A 20,460-nucleotide genomic window follows, 5' to 3' on the forward strand; every position below is an offset into this window, starting at 1 on the left:
GAGTGTTTGCTTCGGAGGTCGGCATGTTTGGGAGAGAGAGAGGATGTGAGGTCCACAGTGCAGTGAACAATTTTAAAAAAGAAAAAAAATACAATGAACAATTTCAGGCAACAAGGAAATGCAGAACCTGACTATCTTCCTTCTATTATCAAAATGACAGGAAACAACGGGCCATTGCGACTGGACTTATTCAGCTGAAATCGTATGAAAGGATATTTTGTCAATCGCCAAAAGAACCCTGCCGATGCAGGCTTGAGAATACCTATCACCCTGGCCCTGGGAATGAAAGGAGAAAAGCCACTTTTTTCGACAGTTTTACCACAGCAACCAAGTATTGCGGTTTCTTGGCATTTGTTAGACTTGTCCCATATTGCTTATCTAAGTCATCCAAACTTAGTTAATAAAATCTAGAGGTTACTCCATCTATTGCCAATTGGCTTTAGGTTGGAACCTTCCAAGAAATTTAACATGGTATCAGAGCTAGGTCTTGGGTGGTCTCACATCGTGTGGTCTAGTCTCCGTCGCCCGAGTCAACTCATCAATTCATACCTCCACGTACGTGCATCCGGGCTGCACGTGAGGGGTCGCCCGAGTCAAATCTCCTTGTTGTTAGACTTGTCCCACATTGCTTATCTAAGCCACCCAAACTTGGTTAATAAAATCTAAAGGTTACTCTATCTATTGCCAATTGGCTTTAGGTTGGAACCCTCTAAGAAATCTAACAGGCCTAGACTTCAGCCCAATGGTAAGGAGGTACCAGTAGTTAAGAGCTACGAGGTTTTGGTTCAAGCTGATACTATATCTGAAGACGTTATACAACGTTTATACATTTTCATACGTAAGAATTAATGACAACTTCTCTCTTTTTCTTCCTGCTCGTTTGAACTGGTGAAATAATTCCTAATTACGTCTGGTACTAAATACTTATCATTCTCAGAGAGACACTAGGAAACAAGGAAACTGTGTTTGCCCTCGCAACCTTTCCTGCTTCAAACTTCACATCATTAAGCTTCTCCTGGCACCATTTGAGTTGAGAAGTGGAAATCATCGACATTTTGACCACCCTTGACACATAGCTCCTTCTTCAGAAAAAAAAAGCCATTTCTTGCATTTAGTATATTATGTTGATCAAATCCTAAATCACGATGAAAAGTTTATGATGAAACTAAAAATGCATAAAATTCAGAGTTCTCCAAATTTCAGCAACTGATATTTGAATGTGATCTTTGCTATGCAGATACGTAACTGGAATTACCTTTCGGAGCGTCTTAGTAAGATTTGCTAGGAGCTCCAGGTCTCAAGGGTCTTCTACCGGAGGATAAGTCCACATGAATTTACTCATTTTCCACCACGGTTTCTTTTGGTCTGTTTTTATGTACATCCAAAAGGCCTTTATGCATTTCTCTATGCCCTGCAACACCTCTGTTACCCTCATGGCTTCTCCCTTAGTTTCATTATCTTCTCTTTCCTCCGTATAACCTGGACATTGGAGGACAATGGAAATATCAAAAAATGCTTACTGTCTTGCAAATATCATTCATTTGTGCATAGGACTGTAGTATATTTCATTCCATGGAGCAGTCCAACACGCGTTTTAGGAGAAGGCATGCATTTCTTACTAATATATAATGATTGCGTATCTTTCTCATCGTGATGAAGTTTTAGAATTTGTTATATAATAAGGTTCATCACATTTTAAAGTTATGTATCTTTTCAAATCTCAATCAGCAAAATTTAGATACCCTTCTCAAATAAACAACTATTTTTCTCTTTTAAAAAGGAAAACACATGTTGAAGTTAGTATTTGATATATATGTTGGAGATGGATAAATGGATAGCACTAAGCATTGATTTGCCAACTTGATTAATAAACATATGTTCCTGTGAAAGGTACCTGAAACCTGAGGAACTTGGAGTAGACTCCTGAAAGTTAACCTTCTTTGAACATAATTCCAGTACCTTTTGCCCTCGCACCTTTCATCTTCCGTAAATCTCTCTAGAAGTATTTGAAACTTTTGAAATCTCCAGACGACATTATTGTAAAAATCGCCATTTTTAGAGTTTGAACGTAAGAGAGCCTCAACTTTTCGGTACTGGTAATGGAGTACTTCCCAGGATAAGCATGATTGAGCCACATAAACCAATTCGCAGTCACTTTCTAAGCTTCTTATTAGCCTTCTTCTAGCCATCTTGCTCCATGAAATCTGTGGAATGGAGAATTCCACAGGCTTTTTATATCCTCAAATGAACTAAGAGAAGCCAATTGCTTGTTCAAGATTGCACCTGCATACAAAATAGCCAGTCAATATGCCACTAACGAAACAAGAAGATAATAGCATGCTCTGAATTCACCTCATATGCCTCCTGCTTCTGCAACTAATTTTTCATATCGTTGTAAATGTATTCTCAAATATTAACGTTCTGTTTGTAAATCAGTTTATGATTATGAGTATCTACTTATTCCACATGTTCTATCATGATTACGCAAATCAAACCATCTCATACTTTCAGTGTATTTCTGATAGATTGAATCTACGTCGGCCTCCATGGTTTGATTGATCAACTCTCCCTCAACGATTGGTGGTGCATTAGAGCTACACAATGATGTCAAAGTTCCATTAATTTCATCATCTTGGGGAGGTGAAATGGAGCTGCTCTCAGAAGGCATATACACCTCCAAGCTTCTGTCTTCATCGATAAGCAGACGGGGTTCTCTTATAATCGACTCCACTAGTAGTGAGCTGTCACTGCAATCAGTGTCTGCTTCAACCTCTTCCGTGTGTAGTGCATATACTTCAGCTTCATTTTTATTGGATACTGCATAGCAAGAGGAATACGAATCTGCCATCTGATTTTTAATAGTAGCACTTGGAATTTCGTGCTCCTCCGCCTCATTTGCAAACTCATCATTGGCGATTCTAATGAATGGGAAAACAGAGAGGATACTAGGAAACACCCTGCAAATTTTAGACGCTACAAAATCGCTAGTGAGACAAGGAGGGGAAGCCATCTTTGTAGTAAGACAAGGAGGGGAAGCCATCTTTGTAGTAGTTTTATCCAAAGGGAAATCTGAAAGAGAAAGAGCAATAGCGGGTGGATGTAGAAGCTGAGATAAAACAACTTCAGAAATCCATCTGGGAAGAGGATAGATTCAAGGATAAACCAACAAGACGTGAGGAAAGCCATCCTCCTAACATAACCCTCCGTGGCTTGAACTAACCTATTATTTGGGAGTTTTAGCATTCTACTTTTTTTTGGATTGGCCAAGTTAGTTTCCGGGAGCGTATAAACACAGATTTATCCAGAGATGTTCGATCAAAACTAGCAGGGTGGTTAGCCAATTGATACATTAACTAATGACATGCACAATAGGTCTTATATAATCACTGGAAACAATAGTTTGTTGGTGAGTCTTGGATATGTTTTAATAAGGATTATGGCTTACCTTCCAAGACAGACAAAACTTGGATTACAACAAAAAGTATTACATCGCTCTCTCGATGTCCAAATTTTGGTTAATTTTCTGAATAATTGATACCTGTTTGGTTACCTCTCATCCCACAATCAGGATATGGACATATAATTGTCAAAAATAAATATCAGCCAAACGGTACATCGTTTACTTATGAGAGGTGATAAACATATATTAACTTTGTTCTGTTTTGAATCTTGTGGTGGAATTAAGTTGTTTTGGTCATGACCAAAAAGAGTTAGCAGGGCAGTTGAAGGAGCGTTAGGACAGCAAATTTTAGCAGATTGGGTTCTGTGTGAGCGATGAATTACTTATTTCATTTCTTCACCCATACAACACAAACAGTACCATAAAACAAAAGGATAGAGACTGACACGTACCAATCAACTTGGAAATTGACTCTCAATGTCTTGGTCTTGCTCCCATACATACATCCGTCGTCATCCTCCGAAGCCGTCTTTTAGTCCTCCAGTACTGCTACACTTTGCTAAACTGGCTACCAAAATTTACACATGTATCATCAGACAATTTTCAATACCTATCGTTTTGTCTCCAATTTTTTGCCCGCTATATTCACAGACTGCTACGGCTAATTCAGGAAATAATTTTCAAAAAACCATGATCTCTATACTTGGTATCCGCTACGTATTATTCGCTACTCCCACTATCGTTATTTAAAACCTGGGTCCACCAGTTTGATAATCAAGTATTGTTAATAAGGGTATTACTACATGCCCACATTTGGGTTAATCATCTCTTGAAACCTATTTTCATAAATTTTGCTATTTCCAAGTACAAGGTAGCCGGGAAAGGAAGGGAATAGCACAACAATACAAGTGATCAGTCATGTGACCGTTACCCTGTACGGTAATTAACCGCTAATAACTGCCACTTCAAATTCAAATCAACAACGAATCAAACCTTATAAATAACACAACCCAAAATCAAAAAATGTTCCACCAATCTTCATATTCTACAACGCAATGGAACAAACCAGAGGAGAAGAAATCGGAATCAAAATCTACAACGCCACCCCTCCAAACGAAGAAATCCCCACCACCACCGCGGCCTCTGCGGCCGCAGACGGCGGCCGTAAACGCCGCGCCGTCATGGCGAAGGGCGTCCAAAAGACCCTCTCCAAGACCTCACTCCTCGCCAACTTCCTCCCCACCGGCACCCTCCTCACCTTCGAGACCCTCGTCCCCACCGTCTACCGTGGCGGCGGCACCTGCACCCACGTCACCACCCTCATGATCGCCGCCCTGCTCTCCCTGTGCGCGCTCTCCTGCTTCTTCTTCCACTTCACGGACAGCTTCCGCGGGCCAGATGGGCGGGTCTACTACGGGTTCGTCACACCCAACGGGCTGGCCGTGTTCAAGCCCGGTATCGAAGTGCAAGTTCCTAAAGAGGAAAGGTACAGGCTTGGGCTTTCGGATTTCGTCCATGCCTGTATGTCGGCCCTGGTGTTCCTGGCCATAGCGTTTTCGGACCGCCGGGTCACGGGCTGTTTGTTCCCGGGTCATGAGAAGGAGATGGATGAGGTTATGGAAGGGTTTCCTTTGATGGTAGGGATTGTTTGTAGTGGTTTGTTTCTTGTGTTTCCTAATACTAGGTATGGTATTGGGTGCATGGCTACGTGATACTCCACGGTTCCAAATAAATATCCAGTCTGCAAATCTAGCCTCTAAAAAGATGTGTATTTTTTGTTAAAAATTCACACTTTTTTCACAACTTAATGAAACTCATTGATATCCATTGATTTGTGGAAAAAATTTAAATTTTTAACGAAAAAATATATCTTTTTAGATGCCTAGGTGTGCGGTTCGGACATTTATTTAGGGATGGAGGGAATAATTGTGTTGGTTTATTTTCGTCGTAACTACAATGTTATAATAGTTCAACTTTAATGCGGTGTGAGTCATATTCAAAATGAATCTGGCCTGCATACGAGTTTTTTTTTTAGGTGCCATTTTTTTGTTGTAGTAGAATAGACCTTTTGAGACATGAAGGCATTGATGAGAAACGAATTTTATTTTTTATTTTCTGACTAATTGTGGAGTTGTATATTGGATGCATGGCAATTTAGAATCGTGTCGAATTCTCTGTTGTAACTGCAAATATCTGTGTTCAATTGTGGTGTACTGTGGCTCATGTCCAATGAATCCGACATGCATATTATCTGGCAAACCTTTTAGGTAGGCATCGGTTGTATAGAATTTGATACATGAATTTAATTACCTTCATAATGTATGGCTAATTTTGGAGTTTTTTTTTCATGTTCCCGGTATGCCATTTTATTCTCCATATCAATCGCGGTTCTTTTGGATGAGAGGGAATATTGATTTTCTTCTTAGTAGCGATGCCCTAAAAAATCATTAGGGCTATTGAAACAGAAGATGTTATACACATGTAGTTAGAGAAACCTACACCAACATGAATTTCACAGTGGGTTCCAAACACAAAATCTCAACCCGGCCAAATACATCTAGTAGACATGGCGAATCAAGTGAAGCGGCTACGTGTCGGTTTGGCCCGGGGTTTCACTAGTTCTGACCCAAACCCTAAATTAATTGGCAACCAAAACTTAAATCATGGTTAAAAATTGGGTAATGACCGTCCGGATCAGTTCGGATCGGTTTGGGTATCAATCGTTCGGAATAGGTAGCGAATTTGCCACAGCCGGAAAAAGAAACGGAAATACTAGGGGCTATGAGTTAAAAGCTACGAAAGGGTCACGAAGCCACGCTGGCTTATGTTACATGGGTCTAGGGCCATTATTAGTACTGAAGCTGAAGGCTAAAGAAACAAAACAAAACAAAACAAAAAAAGTAAAAATGAACACAGGGGAAAGAGAGAAAAACAAAAAAGGAATCTCTCTCCTTCAAAATTCCAAGACTTTTAATCACAACTTCAAGATTTTTGCGGTATGATCAAATGATATATCACCGAATCACATTCTTAACTTTTTTCTCTTCTCAAGGATTAATTTCGGTTAGGTAGAAGGGTTAACTTCCGTAAACTAGGATTTTAAGAAGAAAGGAAGTCTGTGGTTAACGAAACCGTCACGAAAGGGTTTCCTGCAGCATTCAAGCTCGGCTACGAGGCTGGTTCTGAGCCCTTGCAGGGGTGTTGCATGTGGAGCCCGACTCTAAGTTCACGGCCAAGATTCCAGAGACCCTAGGGCCCGAGGTTCCTTTGCCGTATTCCCCTTCTGAATGCAGGCCCGAGGTTCCTTTGCCGTATTCCCCGGCCCTTCTGAATGCGAGCCAGTAAGACGAGGCTTCTGCCGAGCCGCAGGGCCACGATGAAATGCAGATCGATCCCTGACCTTCCTCTCAATAAAACTTGCACTTTTGGATGATTTCAAATTTGGATTGGACGGCTCCAAACAGTAAGAGTTCGCCGTGGTGTATTTTTTTTATGTGTCCTGGCGCCAAACATTAGGCCTAAGCCAGGTCACGGTTGTAACAGTTTGTGGGGGATTGCACCGAACGGTCTAACACCCCCGCCCCAGTAGGATTTCACAACACTCTGCTTTCAATGGCGTGGGTTTGGGTTAAAAAGATGAGTGACTCGTTTTTTGTCCTTATACAAATTTTTTTTGCATTTGTTTGTTTTGCATCAAACTTTTTTGACTTATTGATTCATCTCGACGAGAAGAATCGAAAAAGTAAAAAAAAATTTGATTGAAACTCATAATTTTTTGAATAAAGACAAAAATAAGTCAATAAGTCAGATTTTTTTACTTATTCTTGTCTTTTTGAAAAAAATTATGAGTTTCGATCAAATTTTTTTATTTTTCTCATTCCTCTCGCCAAGACGAATCAATAAATCACAAAAGTTTGACGCAAAACTAACAAATGCAATTTTTTTTTGAATAAAGACAAAAAAAGAGAGGTTACTATTCCACTTTTAAAGCCAAATGAGGCCTTAGTTTTCTTGCACATGAGTGGTTTTCATGCCTTAGTATTTTTTTGTTTTGTATGTATTGCTTGTTATGTACTTGCTGTTTATTATGATAGCTAGCCCCTACTTTGATTAAGGGCTCGACCAAAAATGCTAGTCCTTAGCCAAAGTTAGAAAAGAAGTAGTGGACTTCTAGCAAGTTGTGGTTTACTCAGCTGTAGTGCGAGTTTAACTGAGCGTCAAACCAATCATAGTGTTTGTACGTACTTAGTGTAGATTCAAACTTCGAACTGTTCGATCTGTGCCGAAGCTTAAGCCCCAACCGTAGTGTGGGATGTTAACTCGGCAGGACCCTATGCCCTCGGGGTGCTTAGGAGCCTCAAAATGGCCGAAGCGATTACGCAAGCGCCGTTGTACGGGTGTGGCAGAAGTTATCGTTGTGAAGGTCGGCTAGCGCCGATTATACAATGTACGTTTAATAATACTGCAGGCACCAGTTAAAAAATAAATTAAGGTCTGGGAGCTTGAACAGGTCACCTGATTGCCATTTTATGTCTTTTATCCGTGTTGGTGAGAGACAACTTCTAACTTCACTTTCATCCAAGCAAAACATCTATTACCGGTTGCATCAAACACTGATAGCTAAGTTGGTCCGTCGTGCAAAATTTCTGGTTAGACCTCAGCCTGAAATACCGTCGTACAAAACAGCTCCACCAATGTGTATAAAGTGTTTGTGTAAGTGTATGGTTTTGTCATTTTCGCAAGAATGAGGGTGTCTAACAACGTACATACGTACAGAAGGTCAAGTTCAAATGTAATGGAGTGGGAAATTAAGATCGTAATATACCACCATGGCACCACGCTCCAGTGCTCACCACAGCCCACTGCACTACGTTGACATTAACCCGATGACAGCCCCTTTATCTGCTTATGGATCCACTCACTTTCTCAAGTATTCGATAGTCGATACCAATAATATCATCACGAATTTTAATCCATAATATCTGACTCCATACTCGTGTTCCGCATTCGATCCCATAATAAACATGGTGGCACCGTGGCAAGTTTTAATACCAAATGAACAACCCATGTAGAATTCACTCTCGGAAACCACCTTTGCAGGAGGAGTTTGCTTAGGAGCTTGATTACATACAAAAGGTCAACTCCATGCTCAGTTGATGTGGGAGATTAAGATATTGGTACTAGCTATTAGTTAGGCATCTGCATGGAACTTCCTCGTGATTACCACGAGAGTCAAAGCTAAGATTTCACCACGTACGATTAGTGTTGGGTTTTTCGCCCATGAAAATAGGCCCAAGTGTTTTGTTTTTGGAAGACCAATATTACTAGGTTTTTATTAGGAACAAAAAGGGGTTTTTGTGTATTTTCGGTAGATGGTTCCAAAACTTGTGAGAGAGAAGAAAAAAAGAAACAGAGAGGTGCACCGTGTGTGACTGTGTGTTGGTGTTCTCGGTGGAAAAGGGAAAGTTATAGGGCAGCCATTGGTCCTCTTAACTGAAGCATATGTGTGGCAGCTTGTTGACGACATTTGGGGCTGTTTTGATCTCAGTTTCGGGCTTTCATTTCCAGCCGTGTTGGAGAGTATTTGGTAAGATCTTTCTACTTTAGTTGTAGGTTGTTGGATAGGGTGTTCGTGAGATCTTTGATCTCTTTGTAAACCCTTGTAAACTTTTGGTGATAGTGGAAATTGCTTTCTCTTTCCCGTGGACGTACTCGAGTTTGGAGAACCACGTAATAATGTTGTTCTCGTTGTGCCTTGTTTATTGCGTATTTAATTTTTCGATTACGCTTTCGTTTGTGGGTGGGATTGATTAGGGAAATCCCAACAAAGCACAGAAGAAAATGTTTAACGCCCCCCCCCCCCCCCCCCCAAAGCAGTTACGCGGACTTGAACTCAAGCATCGGGCAACAAATAGATCCAACCAACCACTCAGTCATTATTATTATCGGAAACAAATAGATCCGAAACGAACTGTACTAATTTTTTAAATACCACACAAACGTGTGATATCTACCATGTATATGAGCAACTGGGATACAGTATATATTAAAAGCATTGGCTTGTCAATTGTCACCGTATTCCTTGTTGTAGCAAGATGTAAAGGATGAGTTGTACCCATCAACAATTCAATGCATATATGCGGTTGCCGTTAGGACATACCAATAACGCAAAGAAGAAGATTTGCGAAGGTAACGGGTCATCTAAGAACTACTCCCCACCACATCCCCAACCAGACAACCTGTATCGGAAGACAGGGTCCAGACGTGGCCTAGCGAGATATATACCCCCCCATGATTACAAAAATTGAATATGATGAATTTGGACCATTCTATATCCATAGTTTTGGACCATTTTTTTTATTTATTTTTTTAAGCAAAATTTTTTGGGACCATTCTCACAAGGCTGAGTTTAAATGCTGCTTAAATACATTCTACGTCAGTCACCATTTGGTGGGTTGGTGGTGGGTGGTACTCATTAAGCCCATTTAAGAAGGAGAAGATAGAAAACAGACTTTTAGTCAGGAGTGCAAAAAAATAGTTTTTGTGTATCCGAGCCCACACTGTGATTTGTGATGAATTTGCTCACCTGCTGATGAATGTGAATATTGGATGAGATTGCGGACTCCGTAATACTATACGCCATCCATATTAGATTAGGCCTATCAATAACCGGATTCAATCCGAATCCTAAAAAGCTCAAATCCAATCCAAATTCCAATCCGAAAAATTGGGTATCCAAACCGAAAATCCAATTCCAATCTGAATTCTATATAATTATGGAGTACTTAAGTTCATAGTTATACTCTATGAGAAAAAGAGAGGTAATGTTAGTGGGTGAACAAAATCAGACAGTCAAGCTCATGAGTCGACGTAGTGACGCCATAAATAACAACATCAAGAGAGCTGGCTCAAAATTGAAGGGCTAGTTAGCCACGAAAGCGACAATTTGAATTTACCTTCTCATCTTAGAGCATATGCACCAATGAAAATGTATTTCACCTTCTCAACAGTACATTTTTTTCATTTTACCTACTCAAATCTCTCTCAATCCCACACCAATACTCTATACTTTACCTATCATTTATTAAAATACTACTCCCTCCGTCTCGGTTTGTTTGTCCCCTTTTTGAGAGCGTTTGACCTCTCAAAGAATTATCTATAATTTTCAATTCATAATATTTTTAATATGCAATATGAATCTTGTTTGATAGATTTCAATTAGTTTTATTATACAAAATCTTCAAAATCATAAAAAATATTATAAAATGTATGATATAAGTATATTTTTGAAATACACGAATTTCGATAATAGAACAAACAAATTGGGACGGAGGGAGTATTTTTTTTTGGAGAGAGAGAGAGGGAGGATGAGGAGAGAGAGAGAGAGAGAGAGAGAGAGAGATTAATTGTTTAAAAATGACACATGAACAGTGCATAGGTATTAATAGCTATCCATTTCTTCAAATCTATTTTACCTTCTCCTTTAGCTCATCTGCTGCAAGTGACTTTTTGTGTTTTTATTAGGTAAAAGAGCTAAAAAACGCATGATGCCTGATTTGGTAAACTTGCTCTTAGATACTCGGAATAGAGTACTGTATTATTAGTTGTCAAAAGTGACACTTTCTTAATTATGGGTAGAAATGTGCTTTAAATTAAAGTTGGGCGCTGCTATTTGCAGCCTTTTATTTTCTCCTATAGCCCACTACATTTCGGTAAATGGTTGTTGAAAATCATACATAACATTTCGGTAAATAGTTGTTGAAAATAAGATTATATTTCGGTAACTACCTATCGAAAATATGTTCAACTTTCGGTAAACAACTACCGAACATACATTTTTGGTAAATAGCTGTTGAAAAAAATATTGTATTTTGGTAATTAGATGCTGAAAATATATCTCAATTTCGGTAACTAACTGTCGAGTATAATTGAAAATTTTTAACGAATTATGGAAAAAAATAAAAGGATGGCGAATAGCGGCATCCTTAAAGTTAATGTCCTCACCTGCAATGTCCTGTCTTGTCTTTTAAGAGCTATTGTTTTCGAGTCCTGCTATTAGTACAAACGAAAAGGTGTACATACGTTGTACATCGTCCCATGGAACCCACTACAGATCTCACACGAATGATCCGGTCCGTTGATAAATTTTAAAATATTGTTTTGCGTGCCTTTGCAAAAAATCAACTCAATTGAATATGTGTAAATACTTGATCCGATCTTCTAACTTTTCATTCAGAAGTTAGACAATAAAAAGTTAGAAGATTGGATCAAGTACTTACACATATTCAATTAAACTGATTTTTTGCAAAAGCACTCAAAAAAATATTTTAAAATTTATCAACGAACCGAATCATTTGTGTGGGACCTGTAGTGGGCCCCACACGGCAATGTACACCGTATTTACACTCTTTCATATGTACTCTTAGCATTTCTGATTGTTTTCGGACATCTCTTTCTTTCAGTTAAAACCATATATATATATATATATATATATATATATATATATAGAGAGAGAGAGAGAGAGAGAGAGAGAGCAGCTACAGTCATCATGAGATTCAATTCATGGACCACTAGTAGAAGGCCGTACCATTCTCGATCGACTTTTATTTCAAAAATGAAAACACCATCTACTTTTGAGAAGTAAAATTAAAATGGATGGGGGAAATTACCAGGCCCCCGGCATCTGGAGTCCCCGAGTACTTGAAGTTGAATCAATACTTGATGTAACGGCTCATCATAAATCATAGATCGATAAATCGATGTGAACGTCATTATCATTTATTTTTCAATTAGTATTTTACTTGAATAGTTCTTAGGCCTGATCAAAGAAGTTGAATATAAGCCCCAAACAAGCCTTGCAATGTTGGGTTACCACACATGACGCATGGGAGATTCGTGCATAGAGCACAATAAGAAGCTGGTTATGACCTAATTAGGACGAGGTCTAAGAGCATCAGCAGTGGAATAAGCAAATGTGAATAATCAAAACATGCTACATCAGATTTTGATTATCCATTTAGAGGTTGCTAAAGTTAGCAATGTCAAATCCCACATTGGTTATTTTTTTGCCCATAATCAAAATCAATGGACCCTCCAAACTTTTTCCCTTCATTTCACACATATTTTTTGAAAAAGCGGTTTTTGAAGGAAAAAGAAAACAGCTTATGTTAGAAACAGTTTTTCAAAAAACACACTTTTTTTTTTGATAGGCAACAAAATTTTATTAAAAGCTTGCCGGAGGGTACATCGAGAGAGGACCAATTACAGACTTCAAAGATTGAAATCCATAAAAGACCAAAAAGAAAAAGACAATACAAAAAGATTACGTTTAATGAAACTTGAATAAGCCCTCAATTAAAGGTCATTTAACCACCGTCCCATATCAGAAATATTGGCCTTGAGAGTCGCCATACAAAATCAACCTCAACCCCATTCTGCAACCCATTAATGATAGCACAATACATGAGTCCTTTCAAAAAACACACTTTGTTCACTTAAAAACTATAAATACACTTTTGAGAAATTTTGAAAGAATTATATTTACACAAATAGTTTTGAAATTTTAAAAACTATAAATATAGTTTTTTAAAAACAAATTTTGTGTGAAAAACAGTTTTCTATAAAAGAGTTTTGAAATTTCAAAAACAGATTTTTGAAAAACACACTTTATGTACTTATAGTTTGTAAAATTTTTGAAAGAATTGTTTTTTTGTAAAAAAAAAAAAGGTTTCTACAAAAAACAGAAAAAAAAATCTGAAAGTTACAGTTTTTTAAAATTATTTTTGAAAACATTGTTGAGAGAGAGAGAGAAAGGAAAAGAGAATGTTTTTGTGTAATATTGATGTACTTTTATTGAGAGATAAAATTTGGTTATTGACAAAATATTGCTAACTTTGATTATTGAAGAGTCAAAATTTGATGAGTTGTTAAGAGGTTGCTAAGTTTGGTTATTCAATGTGAGCACTTTTTTGATCCAACATTGTTAACTTTAACAATTTTTTTATTTTGCTTAAAATTCCACTGTGGATGCTCTAATACGGTACACAAAAAGATTTTAGGAAAGTGTTCAGCGAAATTTGAACCCTTCATTTTTCTTTTCTGGAATCTTTTCGTGTATTCTATCATTTTCGGATTAAGATTTGGTTGACCAGGGTTTCACTGAATCGAACGTGGCCCAATAGATAAATTTATATCCCTCTCCTAGACTCTAGTCAGCAAACATTGTCGGTAGGCTCTTAACCGTGAAACTACCACTGGGGTAAAACAAAATGCACGCGTGGACAAAAATTGGCCGAAAATTGTGGATTGGTTTTCTCGAAGTATTTATACTTCGAGAAAACCAATCCAAAATTTTCGGCCAATTTTTTTCCACGCGTGCATTTTGTTCGAATTTTTGTTTTACCGCAGTGGTAGTTTTACGGTTAAGAGCTAACCGACAATGTTTGCTGACTAGAGTCTAGGAACCACGCAAAATGGTCCAATTTGGTGGAGAAGTGGTGAATACCAGGCCATCGGGTACTCACACGTTGACCCAAATGGGCAGTGGGCATTTTTCCGGAGAAGGGTTTGGAAAAGCATCTTATTTTCGCAATCTACAAGTGGTTGATTGAGACAACAGCTTGATTCCGGTATCAAATCTCCAGGTTTTAACAGATCACCCAAATTGTTATGATATAAGAGGAGGGATTAATAACGTGTGGGGGAATTATTTTTATTATGGTGGGCCCGGAAGAAATGTGAGGTGTCCCTAAGAAGGTAAAATAGGTTGAATAGGTTTTTAATTTCCATTTTTCTTCCCTTTATCTTTTTTTTTTTTTTGGGGGTGATTTGGGTTTTTCTTCTTTGAGCTTGTTTGGGGGCTATCAGTATATTTAGTTTTTGAAGAAATTATTATTATTTTTCAGTCTAACAGGTGAACAATTAATTTTACCACCTTTAGGTACTCTTGATGTAAATGGGAAAAGAAATTGTGAATATACTACGGTTGTGATTTCATTTCTGACAATCTAAAATTTTCTCTTTTGATACTTGGTAATTTTCACCCCGGCGGTCTTATAGTTAGGGGTCATACCAGTTCTTTTTCGTTCGATTTTTGGATAATATTACATTTGAACAAAGTCTTCAATTTGGAGAATTTTAAATCCAAACCGGACTAGATAAGCTCAATTTTTTTTCCTGTCCAGTATCTTTGGTTTGGTCTCTAGAGACGTCAGGTTTGGTTCATGAGTTTTTTTTTTTTTTTGACAAAAGGTTCATGAGTTGAATACGGTGAACTTGGATCAAAATCAAAATCAAACTAATTTTGAATGAGGGCAAGAGGGTAATTTCACATACTAACTCACCTTGGTAATTGCTAACTAGGAAGAAGCATAATGGACCATTTAAATACATATACGCACAATATCTAAACTTCCGATGTGGGGGTCAGCCCAACTGACGCAGGCCCAAGAACCTCACCACTAAAATACCAAACTAGTTTGAAGTCTTTTGAAATCACAAACCGAACGTGGCCATTGGCCACGTTCGGTTTTGTGATTTCAAAAGACTTCTTGTTGGAAATTTATTATTTTAATATTAAATTTTTGTACATTTGTTGGTGCTAGACTTTACAAGTCACGTGTACATCTGTGTAGGAGACTCTTATCTTAGCATTTATTTGGATATCCACTTGGAATATCATATCTAATCTTGAGATCACATCATTTAATTGTTTGGATCTCTAGTAAATCTAGAAAGAATCGGGAGCATATCTTTCATATATATCCATATCTAGCAAATCTAAGTATATCTATCCATATCTAGCAAATCTATCCATATCCAAGTAGATTTGGTCATTAATGGAAAAGATATAGTTTGGATTCATATCTATCCTATAAGATTTAGTCATTAATGAAAAGATATAGTATGGATTCTTTCTTGCCTATATAAGGCTTGCTTGAGTGGCTTTGTATTAAAAGAAGCAATCCTAGCCAAAAAAACACGTAGCTTAACCATACTCAATTCTCTCATCCATCTTTTTTCTCTAAAAAAATTAGTCGGTGAGTTTCTAATATGTACGTGAGAGTCTTGAGCAAAGTGTAAGGGTGTTTTTTTGTGGAGCTTTGGATTCTCTTACTTGTGCAGAGTAGATCCGAACCATACGATAAAATGTCGGGCTGTTTATATCCTGGAGGGGATAAATCAAAGATTTTCTACTACACCGGTTTGTTACCGTAGAGGGCTTGAATCTCCTTAAACAGAGCGAGATTTTTGCGACTCAGCCTGTTAATTTGTCCATTATAATTTTGTTCTTTGGTGTAAACTTTTGTAATATCACCAACAATTTTAAGGAGATTCAACAATGGACCAAATAGCTGAGAAACCCAAAGAGAATATCGGAGATCTCAACAAGCCCTTCAAGTTCAAGGGACCTCACTTCAAGCGATGGAAAGGCAAGGTGCTCTTCTATCTCAGTCTCCTCAAGGTGGCCTACATCCTAACTGAGAAGGATCCCAATAAAGTTTCCACCGATGGGATGACCGATGACGAAAAATATGCTCATCTTGAACAAGTTGAGCAGTACAATGCAGATGAGTATAATTGTCGGTATTATCTTCTAAATTGCCTTGCAGATCAATTTTATGATTATTATGATACTACTTACTCCACTGCAAAGAAAATTTGGAAAGCTTTGCAGAGCAAATATGATACTGAGGGGGCAGGTGCAAAGAAATATGCAGCTAGCCGTTTTTTCCGCTATCATATGATAGATGGTAAATATGTTGTGGAGCAAGTACAAGACTTCCAAATGATTGTGGTGGAGGTACGATCTGAAGCATCAAAATTGGGGACAATCTTTTGGTAGTAGGCATCATTAACAAATTACTACATTTATGGAGGGAATTTCAGAAATCAATGCGCCACAAGCAAAAAGAGACGACCCTGGAGACTTTGATTACTCGCATCCGAGTGGAGGAGGAGGCTAGAGGACAAGATGCACTTATAACTCACGAGGGTAACGAACATTCCACCACTAAGGTAAATTTAGTTTCCGCAAAAAATAACTTACCCAGAGGTCAGTTTCCAAAGAATGCTTATTTAAAGCCAAATAAGAAAATTTTCAAAAATAAGGGTCAATTTCGTGGTGAAATGCAAATGAGAAAAAATAATTGGAACCAATGACCCTCTTCACAAGCACAACAAACTAGTGGGTACTTTGTCTGTGGCAAGAGTGGACATATTGTTCGATTTTGCAAGTTTCAAAAAATACAGAATGCTCCGCAGGCTAATGTTGCCGAGGAGCCTTTTGTGGCTATGATTACAGACATATATATGGTTCAATGTGTGGAAGGGTGGTGGGCAAACTCTGGTGCAAACAAGCATGTCTGCTATGATAAAAATTGGTTCAAAACTTATACTCCCTTTGCAGAAGAAAAAATTGTGATGCTTGGTGATTCTTGTACTACCAAGGTGCTTGGGAGTGGTGAGGTTGATTTGAAGTTCACCTCTGAACGTGTGCTAACTCTGAAAGATATGCTTTACACATCGTCCATGAGGAAGAATTTGATGTCCAGTTATCTACTCAATAAATCTGGCTTTAAGCAGACTTTGGAATCTGATTAGTTTGTAATTACTAAAAAAGGAGTGTTTGTGGGTAAGGGATATGCATGTGATGAAATGTTCAAACTAAACGTTGAGAATAATACCAGTTATTGTTTCTATTTACATGTTGTCTTCCTTAAATTTTTGGCATACTAGACTGTGTCATGTAAACAGTAAATATGTAGGAATCATGAGTAGTTTAGGATTAATTCTCATACTGAAAAAAGATTTTGAGAAATGTGAAACATGCAGTAAAGCAAAAATCACAAGGAGGCCTCATAAAAGTGTTAAAAAAAATACCGAATTGTTAGAACTAATCCATACGGATTTATGTGAGTTTGAAGGAATTTTAACTCGTGGAGGAAATAGATATTTTATTACTTTTATTGATGACTATTCAAAATATACGTATGTATATTGTGTGAAACATAAAAGTGATGCACTTGACAAATTTAAAGAATTCTTCCAAGAAGTAGAAAATCAATTTGGTAGAAAGATTAAAAGAATTAGAATTGATAGAGGCCGTGAGTATGAATTTTTAGGATTTAACTATTTTGCTCAGTCTTTGGGAATTATTCATGAAATTACTCCACAGTATTCGCTTGAGTCTAACGGTGTGGCTGAAAGAAAAAATAAAACATTAATTGACTTGACCAATGCCATGCTTATTGAAGCAGGCGCACCCTCAAATCTTTGGGGAGAAACAGTTTTAACGGTTTGTTATGTGATAAATAGAGTGTCACACAAAAAGACTAAAATTACGCCTTTTGAGTTGTGAAAAGGTCATAAGCCAAATTTGGGATATTTGAGAGCTTGAGGTTGTTTGGCTTTTGTGAGGCTTTCAGACCGTAAAAGACCCAAACTGGGTGTTAGAGCTACCATTTGTGCTTTTTCTTGGATATGCAAAAAACAGTATAGCCTATAAATTTTTTGATATGGAAAATAAAATTATCTTTGAATCAGGTAATGTAATTTTTCATGAAGAAAAATTCCCTTTTAAACTTAAAAATGGTGGGGGTCAAGAATCTAGAGAATTAGTTTTACCTGAGCCTAGTTCTTCAACTCCTAATTTACAAAATCAAGAGAATTTCGAATTTGAACCTAAAAGGAATAAAAGAGCTAGAGTTGAAAAAGATTTTGGCCCTGACTATCTTATTTTTAATGTGGAGGATACTCCACTTAATTTACAAGAGGTTTTGACATCATCTGATACTGGTTTTTGGAAAGAGGCTGTTAATGATGAGATGAAATCACTAATGTCCAATAAAATTTGAAAATTAGTCGATTTACCACCGGGTTGTAAAGCTATTGGGTGTAAATGGGTCCTATGTAAAAAAGCTTAAATCGGATGGTTCTATTGATAAATATAAATTAAGACTTGTTGTAAAAGATCTTAAGCAACAAGCTGATCTTGACTTTTTTGATAAATTTTCTCCGGTTACTAGAGTAGCATTCATTAGACTGTTAATTGCAGTGGCTGCAATTCATGATTTAAAAATTCATTAAATGGATGTGAAAATAGCTTTTTTAAATGGGGACCTAGATGAAGAAATTTAAATTGATCAACCCGAGGGCTTTGTGGAGCCCGATCACCAAAAAAGCAAAGTGTGTTAGTTGATTAAATCCCTATATGGCTTAAAGCAGACGCCTAAACAGTGGCATGAGAAAATTGATTTCTGCATGATTGAAAATGATTATAAAATAAATGAGTGTGATAAGTGCATCTATTATAAATCTTGTGAAAATTCACATGTTATTGTTAGCCTATAAGTGGATGATTTACTGATCTTTGGCTCTAATGTGCATATTCTTAATAAGACTAAAAATATGCTTAGTAGTCATTTTGATATGAAAGATCTTGGTGAGGCCAACGTAATTTTGGGGATGAAAATTGCAAAAACATGTGATGGTATTTTTCTCGACCAGTCGCATTATATTGAGAAAATTTTGGAAAAATACCATTTTGATAACTGCAAGCATGTTCTTACTCTTTTTGATCCTCATGTGCATTTATTTCCCGTTAAAAATGACAAGGATATTGTTGATTAAATAGGATATGCTAGCATAATTGGGAGTTTGCGTTATGCGACTGATTGTACTAGATCTGACATTATTTATGCAGTGGGAGTACTGCGCAAGTTTACTAGCAAGCCCAGTAGAGAACACTGGCTAGCCATTGAGCGAATTATGAGATATTTATCTGGTGTCAAAAATTATGGCTTGTTTTACAAAAAATATCCTGTAGTACTTGAAGCTTATAGTGATGCTGATTGGAATACTTTGTCAGATGATTCACTTTCTACCACAGGATATATTTTTAATTTGGATGGTGGTGCTATATGCTGGAAATCGAAAAAACAATCTATTATTGCTAATTCTACTATGGAGGCTGAGCTAATAGCATTAGCATCAGTGAGTGAGGAGGCTAATTGGTTGAGAGATTTATTAAATGAAATCCTGTTTTAGGAAAAATCAATTCCTCCCGTGTTAATTCATTGTGACAGCACTGCTGCAATTGGTAGAGTACAAAACCTTTATTACAGTGGTAAATCCAGACCTATCAGAAGAAAACACAGTACTGTGAGATCTTATTTGAGTAATGACATCATAAATGTGACTTATGTGAGGTCATGTGATAATCTTGCAGATCCATTAACCAATGCCTTGGCAAGAGAAATAGTCTGGAATACATCGAGGGGATGGGGCTAAAGCCATTAAATTCATGAGCTACATATGAAGATACCTAACCCAGGGACCAGAGATCCTGTAACTGGGTTCAATGGGAAGAACGAATCATATGGTGGTCGTTCGAAAATGCACTGAAAATTTTTATTAAGTCCATCCCTATGGTGTGAGTGCATTTATCCTATAATGTTGTGAAGGTTGAGTTTTTTAAGAAACTCTTAACAAAATTATGTAGCTCTTATGAGTGGGGTGTTAGAATTACAGGAGCACCCTTGACAGATTTCACATATGTAAGGGTGGAGGTGGGGCCGCTTCCTATGAGAATTAGGCTTTGTTCTCAAAGACACTCATGAAAACTGGGATTAGCACAAGGTCGTAATGCGCTGGCTATTAAAGCTCATGTCAATACCTGAATTATTATGTGTGGGCAGTATTTTTTATTTCCCCTAAGCAGTCATAGCTCAAGTCGGAGACCACTATTGACTCTGGAGTGGAGATTACTGTTTTCACTACGTGAATGTTCAATGCAGAGCACACCTTCATGATGCATAATATCCCTCTTTGCCCAGGAGTCTCATTTAATATTAAAATAGGTGAGGGAATGTTGGAAATTTATTATTTTAATATTAAATTTTTGTACATTTTTTGGTGTTAAACTTTACTAGTCACGTGTATATCTGTGTGGGAGACTCTTATCTTAGCATTTATTTGGATATCCACTTGGAATATTATATCTAATCTTGGGATCACATCATTTAATTGTTTGGATCTCTAGTAAATCTAGAAAAATCTAG

General features: G+C 37.4%; 3 protein-coding genes across 4 annotated transcripts; 2 read left to right on the forward strand and 1 right to left on the reverse strand.

Annotated features, from left to right (window-relative positions):
* Positions 1-1,115: 1,115 nt before the first annotated feature.
* Positions 1,116-3,991, reverse strand: LOC131311123 (uncharacterized). 2 transcript variants are annotated; one of them, XM_058338452.1, is made up of 3 exons: positions 3,853-3,991; positions 1,895-2,283; positions 1,119-1,479 (listed from the first exon to the last, which is right to left on the reverse strand). In XM_058338452.1, the coding sequence occupies exons 2-3, from the start codon at positions 2,187-2,189 to the stop codon at positions 1,298-1,300; spliced, it is 477 nt and encodes a 158-aa protein (XP_058194435.1). In that variant the 5' UTR covers positions 2,190-2,283; positions 3,853-3,991; the 3' UTR covers positions 1,119-1,297. The 2 variants fall into 2 exon arrangements, 1 of the variants encoding a protein (XP_058194435.1); XR_009195408.1 differs by lacking the exon at positions 3,853-3,991 and having other exon boundaries at positions 1,116-1,479; positions 1,895-3,674.
* A 118-nt stretch (positions 3,992-4,109) lies between these two features.
* On the forward strand, positions 4,110-5,434 carry LOC131311021 (protein DMP9-like). Its single transcript, XM_058338334.1, has one exon. The coding sequence runs from the start codon at positions 4,456-4,458 to the stop codon at positions 5,110-5,112; it is 657 nt and encodes a 218-aa protein (XP_058194317.1). The 5' UTR covers positions 4,110-4,455; the 3' UTR covers positions 5,113-5,434.
* A 9,954-nt stretch (positions 5,435-15,388) lies between these two features.
* On the forward strand, positions 15,389-16,387 carry LOC131311484 (uncharacterized). Its single transcript, XM_058338974.1, has one exon. The coding sequence runs from the start codon at positions 15,741-15,743 to the stop codon at positions 16,242-16,244; it is 504 nt and encodes a 167-aa protein (XP_058194957.1). The 5' UTR covers positions 15,389-15,740; the 3' UTR covers positions 16,245-16,387.
* Positions 16,388-20,460: the final 4,073 nt, after the last annotated feature.

This window comes from Rhododendron vialii, chromosome 12a (genome assembly GCF_030253575.1).
Source record: "Rhododendron vialii isolate Sample 1 chromosome 12a, ASM3025357v1".
Lineage (NCBI taxonomy): Eukaryota > Viridiplantae > Streptophyta > Magnoliopsida > Ericales > Ericaceae > Rhododendron > Rhododendron vialii.

Bases quoted from the DNA above. Each gene is read 5' to 3' on its own strand.
- LOC131311484 (XM_058338974.1), top strand. From the start codon at position 15,741: ATGGACCAAATAGCTGAGAAACCCAAAGAGAATATCGGAGATCTCAAC.
- LOC131311123 (XM_058338452.1), bottom strand. From the start codon at position 2,189: ATGGCTAGAAGAAGGCTAATAAGAAGCTTAGAAAGTGACTGCGAATTG. The intron at 1,480-1,894 runs GTACCTTTCACA...TCCAATGTCCAG, and splicing joins CCAAGTTCCTCAGGTTTCAG to GTTATACGGAGGAAAGAGAA.
- LOC131311021 (XM_058338334.1), top strand. From the start codon at position 4,456: ATGGAACAAACCAGAGGAGAAGAAATCGGAATCAAAATCTACAACGCC.